Raw genomic sequence first — 17864 nt, 5'->3', positions numbered from 1 at the left:
GTTATTATACTACGACATTACTTCGATCGTAACATCACACATTGCAAGTGTGGTGATTTATTAATTAGTAGCTATCCACCCACGGCCAGCATAGTAAAACGAACTTCTGTAAAAAGTCCGCCGCATAAATCCTCACCTATACTAGACACAATTTTGTTTTGGTGAGAATTTCCAAAAATATATAACATACACCTAATTAATGTCTTAATATATGGGGGACGTAATTACGTTCATAAAGTTTAAACCATTTCACAACATCCGCAAGTTCAGCCCAGCTTCAGTAATAACCAATGTTAAGCAATACGTGCGTCACTGAAAGCATACTGGTCTTGGTACATTGCATAGAATTATCGGCGGTAATAAAAATGTCATATTTACGGCTGAACGAGCTCTTAGCGGTAAATTAGTCGCCTTGGCCCATAAACGCGACTTCGTTCACCGAGTGATTCGCCAATTCTAGATTTAGGTTTTCAGTTCAGTGGGTTGTACTGGACGCTTCCGATGTCGACCAGCGGGCTTCTGATTGACTTTTTGGGCGCGATATCAGCTTGATAATAATTCCGCATGACGTGACTCGTCAGTCGAATTTTGTTGTGTGTGATTTAAGCGGACTAATAGATAGGGATTAATGTTTTTAATAATTTTATATGCACACAGAATGTCTGAATAAATAATAAATATTGGTTTTATGTCAGATTATATTGTGTAACAAGTTAAACAGTATGATCCATGATTACAGAATTGTATGGGCGGTTGTTGGTTCCCTAAAATTTTGACAAAGGTGTTTTTTGGCGGTAATCATTAAAACTTTTATTCCATACTGCGGATGTTATTGCTACTTTATTGCATGTAAAAGGTGCGTTCGTCTGTGTTTTATAAATTGTGATAAACAATAAACATGTTATTACCACTGTGACGCTGGAATTCTTTTAGGCTATGTTACTTACGCCGGAGTCAGCGTGACCTAATTCATACCCAAGTATGTTTATTTTTCGTCTCAAAAACTATATTGGCAATAAAAACAAATTAGTATTGTAACCGATGTGAACGTTTCATCTAAGATTTTAACGTTCTAATTTTTGCAATGCTATGCATCTGCATATATCCTACCATGACCTATCTAGGTCAAAAAACGAATCAACAAGCACTTTTGTGCATGATCCTTCTAGCACTTTCCCCCACTTAATATACAGATCGTGTGAATTTTATTGTTACTATTTGAGGATGCGAGTGAACATACAATACGATATTGTAATAATACTACATTATCAATATTCTATCAAAATTGAATATCATCAATATTCAATTGTAACTTTTTGTTTAAAATTTATAATAAAATGTAACTTTTTGTACTTATTATAATTGTTGTTAAATACCACTTATAACTTGTCATTTATTAATGAAAAATATGACAACCTCTCAAAAATAAGCAAGTATTGAATATATGATGGCCAGATAAAACATTCAAGTTTCGTAGGAAGAAATACAAACAAACAAACGAAACAGCCAGAATAGTAAGGGGAGTTTGTAGGGGCGGGCGGTTCGTAGAGGTGCTACGGGCGCCCCTGTACCGGCTGGCGAGCGCCGTAGCGAGACTCGCGCCATTCGCGCTAACGCCGCCGCCGGCCGCACGCGCCCATACCGCGTCGGCCCATGCGCCTCCCAGACATGACTGTGACTGAGTGCCGTCGGCAGCACCTGGAACCGACCCCAGCTGACCCGACTCCCAATGACAACGACGTCCTGCTCGGCAGAGTGCTTGCAGGTGAGCGACGCCACCGATCAGCTGTTCATACATCTTATCTATTGTTTTTGTCGTTCACAATCACATTACTCTTTATCAATCAGTCATCGGGCAATGATTTTTTTTTTTAAATTTCGTGCATAATTAAATTTCCGCAACGCCTTACGCTCTTTCGTATGCACCGTACTATTAATACTTAAGGGATGCATTAAGTTCTTTTCACTTTCATGTGACGCGAGACGTACGTAAGGTACGACGATTCGGGGGAATGCGGGGGAGGGGACGGAGCGAGGGCCGCAAATCTGGGTCAAGCAGAGTTCGTTGCCCTCGGCCTTCTAGCTATATTGGACTTTGCTAATCACAGCCTGCCGTTTAATTTCGCTCTCCATATGATAAAATTAATTAATTTAAAATACATTAATCGATATAATATTTTTAAAACTATTTACTGATTCATCTTTTTTTCTACTCTACATTTAGTAACTCTATAGTTTAAGATATTACTTATATGACAATATTATACAATATTAATTACATTGTGTATTTTACATAATGTATAAAAAAAGTAGGAAACTGAAGATAATTGTTGAACCGCTGCAAATATTAATTTGTCAATCAAACTGTTGCATTATTTGCAAAGATGTTGAGCCCGTGGCTGTCAGTCGACATCAGCATCGAGTCGCATTTCGCAAGTAGAGCCCATCGCCGAATGCCATTTTATTTTGGAGGCCGCGCGCGCTGCGAGGGCCCGCGGTCAACGGCCCCGTGCGATATCTAGGTCGCCTCAGAATAACCTAGCGCCGATACTCTAATAATAATCTTCACTATGACTTAAGGCATATATTCATCCCATTCTCGCACGCCAAAACCCCATATAGAAATAGCGACAACGCATATTTCGCAACGACTACTCTATATTCTTACCGGCAGCCGCTAACTAGGTTTCACTGTCTCTTTCTCTCTTAAAAGCGAACGTCACTTGGCAAAATTTGTTGAATACAAATTCTAGACTTTAAATTCTGCCACTGAATATAAAATTCATGAGCAAATATATCTTACATTCTGACAACTTCATTTCGCTGTCCACTTGAATTTTGACTTCCTGCCAGTATACAGAAAACTAATTTAGAATGTTTGTATACAAAGTAATTTAAGTATTAAACTTTTAATAGTTTGTAATTACTTCTGAAATCAATCTGAAAATTTCTTGAAATAACGTAAAATAGGTATCTATAACTTTCAATATATCGGCCATGATTTGTAAAGAAACAATGTGGTAGAGTCGGTATGACGTAGCCTCGCGAAGCTAGCGAGCAAAGCGCGGGCAGGCGCGCTCGGTATTGCGATCAAGGCCTCGAGTTCGTTCACCCGCTCGCAATTAGGTCACGCTCGCCTCTTACCCCGCGCAAATAACTGTTTAAAGTCATTCTAAATCCGTCCCTATTTTGTCAGATTGTCACTTTAATATCTCGACATTATAAAAATATATTTAATTTATTCAATAACATTAATATCAGTTTATGATATTAGTGTCACAAACATTATGATAAAATAATAATTTTTGATTATTAAATATTCATTTTGAAATATAAATAGAACTTCCAGGTATAAAAAGATAATCAGATTACATATCAATAATTAATTTACGTGCCATCGTGCATAGAGGTTGTTGTCTCTAGCGAAAGTTGTCTAGGAAAAGTTGAAGGCGATAATAAGCGTGGCATAATATGCGTAATCCGTTACGGTGGGGAGGAAATGGGGTAAATGGGTATCATGGATAGAACGGAGACTTGCGGGTGGTGCGGGGAACAGCGAGGCTGAGTGGTAGGGTTGCTAAGTAACAGTTCGGGAACATCATCTGTTTAAGTGTTATTAAAATAAATTTCTTAAATGGCTCGCTCAAAACTAAACACGTCTTGATGGATTTTGGGAATTATTGAACAAAATTGACGTATTACCCATTCCATAAATTTAAATTTTTTCGTTAATCCACAAAATGTATATAATTGACATAATAATTAGTAATGTTATGCACATAATTTGTTGTTGTTAAATAAATTGAAATTAATTAAAATAATACAATCATTAAGAGTGGCAGCCCTGGTGCGGGTCGACGGCCGCGCCGCCCTGACCCCAATTTGATCTGCGCTCGCGTCATGCCGTGCGGACCTCGCGTCCAGGCACACTGAGCGGAAAAAACCATTGAATTTCAACATACAACACTTTACAAAAGTATCACAATATTTGCGAAAGATTTAAGAGTCTTATTTTGTTTTGTTTTGTTTAGGTCACTGAATAATTGAACGTTTAGATAATATCATTGACTCAATGACTTTAATTCGTTACATATTATCCTGACATATTTTGTAGATATATTTAATAAGTTTATATCTTCATATATATGTACTTAACATCACGATCACGTTCCAATAACATCACGATTTTTTTTTACAAATTTTGGTGTAAATTATTTATTACACGATATCTTATAAATACTCAGTGTCCCACTAACCTTATTGGCTAGTTAGGTTTATAAGCATTTTTGTGCGATGCTTACTTCTTAACCGGGTAACCTGAGATCTTTAAACCTACACGAAATTTCAGCTGTCGAATTTAGGACGAATATGCTTTTTAGTCTTGTTCTTGTTGTTTTTAACATGAATATAAAACAACAAATAACAGTTCATTGCACCTAGATTTCCTTTTAAGTGTAAAAATAGGACGTTGACTAGAGGGATGTATGACGACTGCGCAATAGTTACGCTTATGTTATGTAGAAGTTGATGATTAAGTCTTCTTGAGTCAGCGTTGACCCAGATGTGGTGAGCCGTGTTGATTGTAAGCGGGAATCTACGTGCTCTAAATACGTCGAGAGTAGGTTAGGGAGAGAGGTCATCGACCCCTGCTCAATACCATACCTTTTCACTTCGCTGCATATATTTTTTTTTTATTATGGAAAGGAAATCGTGTTTTCATAAACAAGGTTTGAAATTACTATACGAAAAGCTTCTTTTTTTTCTTATTTCTTATATTATTAACAGTATCATCATTAATTATATTTTAGCTTATGTATTTTCTTTTTGGGTTTATATTTTCAGTTTTTAAATATATGTATAACTGAAGATCTTTGAAGTTGTAATTTAATTTAATTATTAACAATGAAACAACCGAACAAATTCAGCGCCACCTACCGTCGAGTAGATTGTAATGTATGTTTCACTAGATGGCGCTGATAGTTGGAATCGGCTTGGTCAGGAGAAGTTCTTATACATACGTTATTGTTGATGAGGATTTTTACAATTATTCAGCATAATTACTATGCGCTTAAGTTTTTGTCTTGTTTGTTTAAAAATCTACATAGTTATAATATTACATAATAATAAACAAATTAATACATTTCCTAAAATGAGGTCCCTGATCTATAATATAATATGTTTGACATAATCAATATATATTTTAATGATTTTTTATCTTTCATTAATCGATCCACAACTAATAACAAGATATATTGCTTAACATAATTTTTGGTAAACGTAAAATTATCGATAAATCATTAATACTATTCATAATTTGAATTACGGCAGGCTGAACTCTAAAAATAGCAAGTTGGCTCGTGCAGATGTGGGTAGTTGGGAGGGTGGTGCGACCGTGAACTCAGCTGACCCCTGCCCCTTACTATATGCCTTTGCTTCCCTCATACCGCGTGGTCTCCCACCTCACCTCGTGAACTTTGATTTTTAACTCTTGATCTACAAATTGTGTTCATTTAACTGGTTACCGTTATACATTTACCTTTACCTTTTTCTTTAAACATTAATTAGAAACTACATAAATATCGCCATCATCATATTGAATATGTAAATAAAAAATGAAATTTATGATTTCATCTGTCATTATATATAATATAACGTACTCGGATTTTGTAAATTAAAAACCCAGTTACCAATTTTTTATTAATATTTAGGAAGAATAAATGATTCTGTAAAGGGAACGATTACAGTTCGTCAATTCCAGAATACTATGGAAAAGAGCTAATCATAAATGAAGCTAGGCAAGTGGGTGTTAGGGGGTTAGTTTGGCCGTCTGGAGCGCATGCGCCCTGTTCGCCCACGCTTTTACCGCGCTTGTCACAGCTTTCGCGCCAAACTGTCGTGAGCCGCGCGCCGGTTATAACCTAAATTTACAATTTTATCAACATGGAAGTGAAAAGTGATGATATGTTACCACCGGATAGGATAGCAGGTAAGCTCACAGCTATTAATACCAGATCGTAACAGACACGTGCATGATTAAATTCTGGAAATTGCGGTCATTGAACTCTGGCCTTCTGGCTCATAATACGTGATAACAAATGTATCACGTTTTTTATCAAATAAAATATTCGCGGTGCGATGTTGCTACTTTGCACATAAATGCAATATAATTATTTTACAACATATCAGAAACATTTGTTGCTCACTATTTATCATTTATGATATTATTTCTTAAAAACAATTAAAGATACTTGACCGATAAGTGATTTAAGACTCAAACAAAGAAATTAGATGTTCTATAAAATCTTATCATACCATATTAAACGTTCAGCATTAATCTATTAAACCTCAACCTGTTTATTAACATATATACATTAAAATTTAAAAAGTATTTATACCAACGATAATGAGTAAGTTAATGGGTAATAAGTATATTATATATAAGTTTATTGATAAAAAAATCTAATTATGTAATTCAATGGTTAGGAAGCCAAATAAGCAATAAAATTAATATCAGCAATCCTAAAAAAAAATAATAAGATCATTTATTGCATCGGAGATCCTAATCTCTAGTTTTCTAGAATATTGTGCTATATCGCCATTGGTATTAATAAATCATAGGTAATACATAAAAACGTATGCTGATATACCATAAAGTTTAAATTTTTTTTATATTGTAAAATTTTCACTTAATTTTGCATATCGGAGCTTATAATCATTACACTAGCCAGTTGTACAATAACAAGCTATTTCTATGGACAGAAGCGATGGAATATGTATTGTAGTATAAGTAATTCAACCACTTTTACTCACACTTGTATTGCTCTCGATAAATAGTGTTGATGGTGATCATGCAGACTTCTTATCTGTGGCGATTACGCCTTATGTTATCTGTATTTAAATATGTATATGTATATTATCTGTGACGTTTTTTGAATAGCAGACTTGGCTTTTGTTGTAAATAAAAATTGCCGTTTATTTTCTTCCTCTTTATTATTTAGTGTGTAATAAAAATATTCAAGCTTTAACTAATTTGATTTTTCAATGGGAATACTAACCCCATGTATCAAGTACTTTAGTTTTCTTTCTTATATAAAAAGTGCGTTATCGCTTATTTCACGTCACCTTAGAGGGTAACTGCCGTTTGTCCTTCTTTTCTTCATAAAAATTGCATCATTAACCGTTTAAGACCGGAACCTGTTACCTCAGCCCTCCGCGGTCACCGCACCCCATTGCACTATGCATATTGCATTGTACTGCACCGGTCACCGGTATCCGTTCCACTTTCGTGCATATCCTTTGTGATATATAGCTGAGTGGCTTCCTGGCTGACCTAAATTTAGCCAATTTTATTCTTAGAAATGCAGTAACTTATAAACTAAGGCGCACGTCAATTTTATTCTTAAAATTATATTTTTGATTAGAAGAAACATATGTTTCTAGCTCTAACATAGAAGTGTGCAAAAAATTAAAACAATAGTTATTTATGACTAAACATAACTCTTACTATCTTAAAGATCGTATGCCCGGTAACGCAGACGTCGTGCCGCGTGCGAAATAAAGATGACAGCTTATCACAATTCGACGCGCGTTTGATGTATTGTCTCTTTCATGTCTCCCACCTATATGTACATATATAGAGCGCAATCTTTTAAGTGCAATCTAAAATGTAAGGAACGTCGGTTTCAATCTTCCTCAGCTCGAGGGCTCCTTTCAAGAAATTGTAAAGCGAGACTTGACGTCGCCCTACAACTGCAGAAGAAAAAATAGGTGTGTGACTGAGTGTGAGTCTAGTACGCGACTATGTACTTAGAGTGCATCGCTCCCGGGCGCCGTGTCGTCGCACTGCATATAGGCCACTGCACGCCAGTGCCCGGGCCCCCCACACCCGCGCCCCGCTCAGCTGCATCGCGATTTTCCATTTCCATCGTCCCCTCGCTAATTTCAGCGCGCGTTGACGCGGGATGTCGTAACGCTAGGAAATTCTCATCTTCCCCTAATGCTCTATATTCTATTTGCCTTTCTCTGATCTCGTTTTCGGCAATTTATCGAATAAATCATTATGGAAACATATCCATTATTGAAAGATATTGACCCAATCGTGAATAAAAAGACAAAGTAGGTTTACTCTGCCATCTTAATTTCATTTCTTTCATACTTTATAGTAGTACACTCTCACCGTACAAATAAACTTAGTCAAATTTGATGAATTATTTTCGATTTGTCATATATCGCAAATAATTTTATTCTAGTGCATAATATGCGAATCGGAATACGAGCAGTGATCAGTAATTATGTTTTTAGTGAGTAATGACCATGATTAAGTGATAATAGAATTATGTGACTATTATTAACATTGCAAATTTTTATGCGGAAGACTTATTAGCACAGTAAAGAATGCAGTGTCAGGCAGTGTAAGTTCAAAGCGCTCGGTGACAGAGACGATTATTCTATAAGGCTATAAAAGTACGGTTTAAATGAGGCACTTATGCTGTTATAGTTCGGAGGGCGCAGATGTAGTTACAAGTTCCCGCGGTCGTTGGCCGCCTGATGCGTGCACGACTCCCCTGTATCGGCTAACTATGGCGCGGAAACTAATTCTTGCGTCCGCCAGTCATCACATCGCTCGCACGCCCTTACACCTAATAAACTTGACTATACGCTGCCGAAACTGTATGCTTCCGGGCGCCACACACAATATTCATGTTATTGCTGTCTCTAGGTCAATGGGAATCGACGGATGTTTAACAAAAGTAAAATATTTCTTCAAAATTGATAACAATTGTGACCGAATGCGTGAACGCGGAAACGGTTAGGTTCCGTTAAGTAACTGTATAGGTCTAGTCTAGAACAATCCTGTGCGGGCAGGCGATAGGATCGGGCGACATGTCCTGAATTGATGAGCATTCTTCTAACACTGAATTATAAAGAATGTCTATTGCTGAGAATCCTTACTAATTTTAATTATCAGCCCATGAAACAATCCACAAGAAACGCCTTTAAGAACTGAGAATACCTATAAATACCTATAATAAATTTCCTTTTGCTGTTATTTATTTCTAGGTGTTCACCATTGCAATATAAAAACAAAAATAGAATCTGTCTTAAACTTTAATGGTCGTTTCATTTTTTTTCTCGAAAATATCCAATATCGAGGAAATAAAAGTACTGGCCTCGAAATTATTATACTTACGTGGCTTGTCTAAAAGCTTGACAGTTTTTGCATGCAATTTGAATCATAGAAACTTTAATATCAAAAGATAATAAACAAAATTTTCCTTGTTCGTAATTCAACGTATTTTTAGCACGGTATGACTAATAAATATACTTGTACTATAAAAAAGAGTGTGTGGGAGTTGTGCCCCTAAGAAACGCAGTTGTAGGTTGTAAATATATAATTTTATTCTGTTACGTGATGCATAATATTGTGATTTATAATGCATGCACGTTCCATTCATAATTACGTCTTCGGACGGCATTATCGTGAGTATCAATTAATAATAAGCAGTCAACCTAGCTAGGGCGTTGCCCTTCCTTAACTATAATCATTTATTCCATTAATGCCTGCTAAGTTTACAGGTAAAACAAATTTAAACTACAACAATAAAGATAATTAAATAATATTAAAAAGCCAGTTATTTGGAGCATTTAAATTGAATTTCCAAGGGCCAGTCTTTTTCTTCCTTCCGTATTTGTATTTTATCATGAAGTGGTAGTCTTAATTAAGAATTTACGGATATTGTGACTCATTTACTGCCATTTCACACTACAGTGCATTGACCCAAGATTTTGTAAGGATTACTCACACATGTGCCACTCAAAGTATCTCATATAATGTTCTATTATTAAACATCTGTTGTATAACGTCATCGTTCCCAATCGTTACGTTTGAGGATTCACGTAATAACCCATCAGACTTATATATATTTGGTCGATTTTATAAACTCAGTGAGTACGCTTATACAAAAATCTACAACTAGATACTTCTTTGTTTAAAACTATAACCGGCGATGTGAATATTATCAGTGACATACATAATACACTCGATAGCAACGAGTGATAAGCCGAACAAAACATCGCTTCGGTACATTGACCCAGAATTATATAAAAAAGGTCTTAGTTTTGATAACGCTCTGGCAATGACATTTCTTTTCGCTGTGTTTTAAACAATAAATATTGTTGAGGTTGACTTTTATTAAAATGCTCGTTATTATATTGTGTCAGCTCTATAGACGGGGACGGAGATAACAATAAGAAGGTACATAGTTACTTACACAATACGACTGACCTGAATTAAAAGAATGTTTTAGAATGTCAAACAAATGAAACCAAAAATGTAGAAAGCACTTCGCGGTTCAAGCTCATGGTTGACTGAAATCTCTGTGGTCGGTGCACAACATGTCGACTTTCACGTTATTACGTAACGTCGCCGCGGAGAGATGTACTAGAACGTTCGAAGTCATCGACCACGCTGGCGCTTACGAAACGCACTTGTGTACGAAGATTTTTCGAGAATTTTAATAGACATCAATTTCTAATGTATAACCAAACTATGAGAACTATGTAGACTATCACTCCTCCATTAATGTATGCCTTCGATTCATTGACTTTATATTACAATAGCTAAAATTTCTTATCCGGATATTTCTAAATTATATAGATATAATAAATTGTTTAAATACAAACTGTTCTTAGTTTTCTAGAATTCTAAGGCACCGTTATATATAAAGAACCAGCGCCTAAAATTGTTTGCCGTTCTTATAAGTTTCATGTCTTGTATTTAACGAATCTTATCCTTACGACGGCCATCTGCGAATGGTTTGTTCGCTCACCGCTGTTAGGTCGTCGTTCGAGACATGAGGTCAACGTCGCGGCAGGCACCAACGGACTTACAGTGCAATTTTCCTGTAGACGATACGATACAGAACTAATATGCAGAAAATTCTACAAATAAATAATTCTACAAATATGTTTGTCTTTTTATGAATAGATGGCTTTTAATGTCTTTAAAATCAATTCATTTCGCTTCATCGTAAATTTTAAACAAACATAAATGCAATACAAATCGCATACTTAATGTGTCATTTCAAAAATATGTAGCATACATGTAGACAGATATGAATGGAAAAATACATTTATTCAGATAACCGACATAAAATTTTTATTAATATTTAGCAATTCGATTCCACGAGGAAATCTATCGAACATAGAGTTATTGTTGTAAGGAGGTCAATATCAAAACAAAATTTATATTTATTTTGTACATGAATAATTTATTGATTCTGTCAGTTTACTTTCTTTGATATCTGTTTTGTAGGTCAGTAGAAAAGTAAATATTCGTAGCATTCCCTTACAGAGTTATCGTCCTGATATCGGGCTAGCGACATAAATTTGGAACAATTATACATTATTGTTTATTCCTTTTATATAATAAATCGTAGTAAACAAATCCACCTGTTGACTCATTTTTATACAAAACTGTTTTCCGATATGTTTTCACTATGTACCTAGGTAATACGTGGTCTGAATGATCAAAATCATAGAAGTGAAGGGGCCATAGATACATTGGCGTGACACACAGGTAATAATTATAAATGCGGAGGCGTCATTGAACCCGTGTTGTTGCGAAACAACGGAAACCAGTCCAGTGTCCCCCCTCTTCTTTGCCCCGTCTCTGTTTGCTAAACCGCGCCCCGCGCCCTCAGTACATGCTGCGAATTTTTAAAATCCTAGATTAAGTTGACATGCGGTCAGCTCGTTGTACACGTGACGTGCATGTCGATACCTTAGGTTACATCACTAGCATCTATAGTCGGCATATTCATTCAAGTTGCATTTAAGTAAATATTTATATTGATATACGAAAATTCTACATATAACATAATAAATACAACTGCAAAGCTTTTAATGTTTCTGAATTAATATGCTCTCGTTTATGTATAGCGATATTTAGGGTAAGTAATATTCCAAATTAATCTGACGTTAAACATTCGATTCGACAATATTTTATCGATGTAAACGATATCGTGTGTTCAGTTTATCCAGTATTCATAAACTGGGGTACAATACCTTAAGGAGGGCTTACCGCGGTAGTAAACATAATAGGTAAACACTCATTTATATTGTATGCGTTGATCACTTGGGTAAAATAAATAAAGTCGATAATGATACATAATAATGGAAACGCTTAGTTATGTGTTATTATGCTATCCTTACAACATCAACGGCGACCTAAAAAGTGACGTGGCCGATAGTGGTATAGTCAGGGACAACGTCCGCACCGCCTCATTCGCGGGAATTGCAGGTAGGCTAAGGGGTTAAAGAACTTCGGTGCACTATATCAAATACCATTGAACTTTTCTGTCTCGCTCTAACGCTGCACCCCGATGCATCGGACGCACGCTTCATCGTGCGAATCCTGTGCGATTACGCGTTACGCATGCGTATGACCTAAAGCATGATATATTTTAATAGTATCTAGAACCTGAATTAAACTAACAACAAATTTTAAATTGTTGAGTATAACCGAATCACTTTAAGTTAATAAATATTGTAACGTTTGTCATTTATATTTTCATTAATCTAATTGTTAAGTGTTGAAGTTTATCAAATACAAAAAGTTACTTAGTCGAACAATTAATTACACACAAATAACTTTTTAGAAAACAAGTCCCTGCAGGGTTATGTAATATTGACGACGTGAGCTAGGCAGCAGCGGCCATGTGTCAATAATCAAGTTTAACTGGTGGAAAGTTCAAAGAGGGCATCGACATCAAGCAGCCTGGTTGCCGTTGGCGGCGACTCTTTGGCGTTCATTTGCTAGAAAATCGCTTTAATTCGCACACTTGATAGCAAGTTGTTGTGACGACATCCCTACATTAGCGAATTACCTGCAGCTACCAGGAAGATTGCGAGATTAAATTTCATAGATGCGGTGCTTCTTTTACGCTCATATTTCAGTTTCACATGATTTATGGAATTAAATTTTATAAATTCTATATAAATCGTACGTCTGATATACATAGTTGTATCGCTAATCCACTTAGAAAGTTGTTGATTTCGACTATCTAATACATTTTCAAGCCAGTGCGATCATAGAGCGTATGATAACACCAAGGTAATGAGATAAAATGTCAATGAACCTGATAAAAAAGAAATTTGCCTGCACGTAGGCATTTTTTTGTAAAAAAATATTCCATCGGCACGATTTTTAACATTTGATAAAATTCAAATACATCACAAACTTCAGTATATTACACGAAAATATATTGTCCATAGACCATAGTTTACTCTCTTATTGACGTTGCAAACCAAACATTGTTATAGGAAACAAAAAAAAACAGCCTAGAGAGACAATCGAATGGAAGGGGGTATCGTGAATCGAGTATCTAGTGCAATGGGCGGCCCGCTGACCGTTGTTGGACCATTTCTCCAAATCGCACGCCCGCTTTTCCCACAGACCTCAAACGTAGCCTGCTCTCAGGCAGGCCAGTTTACTACGCATCCAACTCAACCGGTTATATAATATTATACATTACAACAATGTCTTGAAATGTATATTACTTACAGGTTAACAACAATACAAAGAAAAAAACATCTGTAGTACATTGATCGATGATGAAAATAAAATATTTAATGTCATATATATTTCACGAAATATGTTCAAAGTATCTGCTGCAAACTACAAAATATGTAAGAAAATCTTCATGGAATGTGTGAATAGACAAGATATTTCATTTTGACAATAGTATATATAATATGGCAATGGATTTACATGCGACATTGAACTTAGGTACTTAATCAGAGTCTGTTTTCAATTCAAGGATACCTTTGCATCTGCGTCATATACATTTTTTAACACCAGCCAAAAATGTCAATTGCTAACATTTAAAATACTCATAATAAAATTTTTGTACAAAACTTATTAGTATAAGAAGGTCTACAAATTTAATCACATTTATTGAAATACTAGTTTCTATGTGATTATTACAAAATATAAAATAAAATAATATGCAAACTTGCCAAAGAAGAAAGGAAAAAATATCATTAGGTAGTGACTAATGATCACGCTAATCTCAAAACGTCGCACTTTGCTTATTACATAACAAAGTTTCATTATGAATGTTCCATGAAGTAATCAATGAAATAACATTCTTTGTGGCGTAGTATATTCCTTTATATGCGTCTATATACAACCGCCTGTAAAGGTAGAGCTTAGAATATGATATAGCACATAATACGTGTTCGCGTACACAGCTATCATCGTCGTCACTTGTTTACCGCGCTGTTCGCAGACCTTGAAATTCGGCAACGGTCACTGGCCCCGCTTCGCGCTAAAACGAATATAATTTTTATTATAATCGCCCCTGTATACCTTTACATAATACCTACCATTCTATTTAGAAATGGGTTCGAGTTTCAATAATATGTTGTTCTAACTCCGTAAATGTATATTTAACTGCGAAGGGGGCATAATATCTGGCTCTTTATAATAAATTGATAATACTGTATTACATATTTTAGTAGGTATATTTTTAGTATATTTGTTCAAATAAATATTAGAATTTTGGGAGTTCCCGCCCAAAATTCGAGGAAAAATTCAGTCTGATATTTTAGCTATCGTCAGATTTATTTTCATGCCCGAGTGATTGCTCTGCCGATTGCTTTGACACCCGGACAACTTTGAGAAACAAGTGGATGTGTGTGTTATTTAATATACTTACAGCGTCTGTGTTGGTGATTGGCGATTTTGGTGGCAATTTCAAGGACAGCCGGCTCATTTCAGTCGACAGTCAGTCACCTTCGACAGTGAATGACACCATTACGAGCATTGACCCTGTACATTTCCTGTGAGGGAAAATAAAACTGTTTAACGATCATTAATATACACATGAGCATAGCGTCGCATATGTTAATCAATCGATACTAACACCAAAGCTATTTAAAAATACGGTATACTACTGATACTTTCATGAAACGAGTATAAATAAATTTATTAATAATTTTTCATTAGGTACATAACTTATCAATAATAAATCACAATATTATGAATACAATTTTATTTATGGCTTTCTTTTTTGTTTCAGGTGAGTGTGCGTAGAATAGAAAATCTCATGGTGCGAAGATATTGGTAAGTTTTTCAGCAGAAGTTATGATTGCAGTAATGCGTTCTCGTTAGAGCACAATGCACCAGGCAGCAGTGGTGAAGTCAGTCACCCCGTCCTAACGGGGCTCGCCCTATACTTGCTTGCAACTCGCGAACTCCACTGCCGTCATCGCGTCGCAATTGTCGTGCAATCGCTTACTAATGCCATTCCAACTGTACTCCTAATGCATACGACCAATGGCCATAGAGAAACCCTCGTCCCACGTCAGCTTTATTACTTGAACATCGGAGCAATGCTAAATCATTTGCTGGAAATAAAAAAAAACGCTACAACGAACTTTGAAAACGCGGTAATGAGGTCCGAGACTCCCCGTCGAGTGTGTAAATGGACCACAAAATTGTCACACCTATTAGTCATTGTTAAAGTCATAATTGTTCCCAGAATATCGTTATACATAATAATTGTAGTGGAAAAGAATCAAGCGGTTAGGTACACACTTTAAAAAAATTACGAAAGTATTTTATACTCCCTGTCAAACTATTTTTCATATGTGTATTAATTATCTTAAGAATTTATTTAATGTTTGTCCCTTTAACAACGACAATCGTAGATCTAAAAATATAATGTTGTGAAAATATTAAGAGACATCCCGCTGATATTTTATCATTAAAACGAATATTATGAATCTTCCCCAAAATCGAGATATCGTTTAACTCGAAATATAATAGATCATCTATCTGGGAATGTCGGTTGCGAATTCGCACGACAAAAGGAAGTTAAAAAACTAATCTTTCAAACATTCAATCCCTTTTTTGTGTCCAAAGATTTCGATTAAACAATATTCGCGTTTTTTTACAATTTTAGAGAAGAGTTGAATATCGCGAAGCTTGCACAAAGATACACATATTTGTACAAAAAATTGGGAGTTACCTGTTCTTGAAATCCGAGATCAAAGAAAGGGTAGGTCGATTCGCGTTGTGATTTTTTATCATTGCACAAATTTACTTTACCTGCATTTTTTTGGGAAAAGGTTAAAATATAAATCCCTAAAAATCGAAACTGAATAGAATCCGGCCTAAGGGTTATGTTGTTGATTTCTATTACTTTTTTAACCTAGCAGATGCTATAAGGGACTCCTTATGCTGTGGCCGCGAAACAATATGTAGGTCACGATTATTAAAAACTATCACTTTTTCATCTTATATTATGACATTTCATTAATCTTTTAAAGCTTAAATTCGCATTCACGTTGCATATTTCTTTTAAATATGTTATTTCTTATTCTCGATAATTTTAACTATGGTTGTCTACAACAGCCTGCGTTACGTCGACAATACGCAATATGTTATATTTTATATTTAATATAGTTATAATTTAGTGCTCAAAATCTCTCATTACCCGTATTTTTTCGTTCAAGCAGTTAACCTATTTTTATTAAACGTTTTATGACCTTGTGAACTTCTTTCGACCTGTTTTTGAATTGAATGTATTTTTCTAAACCACCCCATTATTGAACTGATATACAACAAAAAAAATTGAATCAATTGAATGTTTCACTTTTCACGATACTATAAATGGCAGTTATGTTACAAATATATAGTTTCTTGTGATCTTGAGCTTTCATAAGTAAGGAAAGTACTTTTACGAAGTAATACTATAATTAGTACTTTTATAAAAACTTTCTTGCCAATATCATCGATTCATTTTTGGGTTATTCGTTGTTGAATATGTCTGAGGGGTCTATTTATCATTAATAGAGCGTCTTACATAAATGTTCGGGTAATATTATATACGTTATATAATTTTATAAATAGTTGGCACAGTGGTACACCATAGTGGGCACCGTTATACGTACTTGCGGAGTTGATTGCACGCGCTTACGGTCGCCGACACCAGCAGTTACTGTAGATGTCTCCTCCTAACAATTCTTTGAAGTAACACATTTCTAGTTTTGATTTAAAATGGCTTATGCTTAGCAGCTGTGAGGCGATGAATCTGGTATTATAGGATTAGTGCGTAGTAGTCTGAAGTATAACCACAGAACAATAAGTACAGTATAACGCTAGTTATGTATTGTAAGCGGTTTAAATTGTTTATTTTTATTATGTATAAAACTGTTCAAACCGTATTTATCTGTGCTTATTATATTACCTGTGCTTCAAACTGATATTTATTTATTTTGATAATTTAATAGTATTGCATTAAAATACAATGTTCTAGTTTGTTCACAACTGAAATATAATATCGTTGCTGAACATCGTAAGGGTTACAACTTTCGAATAATTTTTTTATAACAAATAAGACATGTGCGAATGGCACACGCTCCTAATGGCACGCGAACATATGTTTTCACTACTATTCCAAATGTACACGAACCACTAAAAAATACACCACAAAGGACTTTAGTAATTTGAATGACGATATCTACCTTTCCACTTTTTACTAATAACAAGGTGCCTTCTGGTGCCGCGTTTCACCACCAGATGTACAACAAGGAAGTGAACACATAATAGCAAGCAAGACAATAATTACTCGTTGCCAAAAATATTCCTACAAAAAATGCACTGACTACACGCGCGCCAGACATATTTATATTATACGTGTTGCTTTCACAATTGTTACCCGTAAGAAAAGGTGGAAAGACTACTAGGTACTTTTTTGTCGATAGGTATTTTCCTTGATCATTTTCATAAAAGCGGAACATGTACCGGAATTACAAAAGTGTATTTTACTCTGAATATGAAATATCTCCATTTTTTT

At 35.2% G+C, this 17864-nt stretch overlaps 1 protein-coding gene and 1 long non-coding RNA gene across 2 annotated transcripts in view; one reads left to right on the top strand and one right to left on the bottom strand.

The window, feature by feature from the left end:
• The first annotated feature begins 1594 nt into the window (after nt 1-1594).
• Nucleotides 1595-17864, top strand: part of LOC119834932 (ecdysone-inducible protein E75) — a 39609-nt gene continuing 23339 nt past the window's right edge. The window contains exon 1 of the mRNA XM_038359477.1: nt 1595-1765. Coding sequence (XP_038215405.1) covers nt 1654-1765 — 112 coding nt within the window. The 5' untranslated portion in view covers nt 1595-1653. The remainder of the gene's footprint in view (nt 1766-17864) is intronic.
• LOC119834933 overlaps nt 13985-17864 on the bottom strand; it is a 12792-nt gene continuing 8912 nt past the window's right edge. The window contains exons 2-3 of the long non-coding RNA XR_005288023.1: nt 14721-14844; nt 13985-14330 (exon numbers count right to left, since the gene is read on the bottom strand). This is a non-coding gene — a long non-coding RNA (uncharacterized LOC119834933). The remainder of the gene's footprint in view (nt 14331-14720; nt 14845-17864) is intronic.

Source organism: Zerene cesonia, chromosome 20 (assembly GCF_012273895.1).
Source record: "Zerene cesonia ecotype Mississippi chromosome 20, Zerene_cesonia_1.1, whole genome shotgun sequence".
Taxonomy (NCBI): Eukaryota; Metazoa; Arthropoda; class Insecta; order Lepidoptera; family Pieridae; genus Zerene; species Zerene cesonia.
This window is presented reverse-complemented; position numbering and strand designations above follow the sequence as displayed.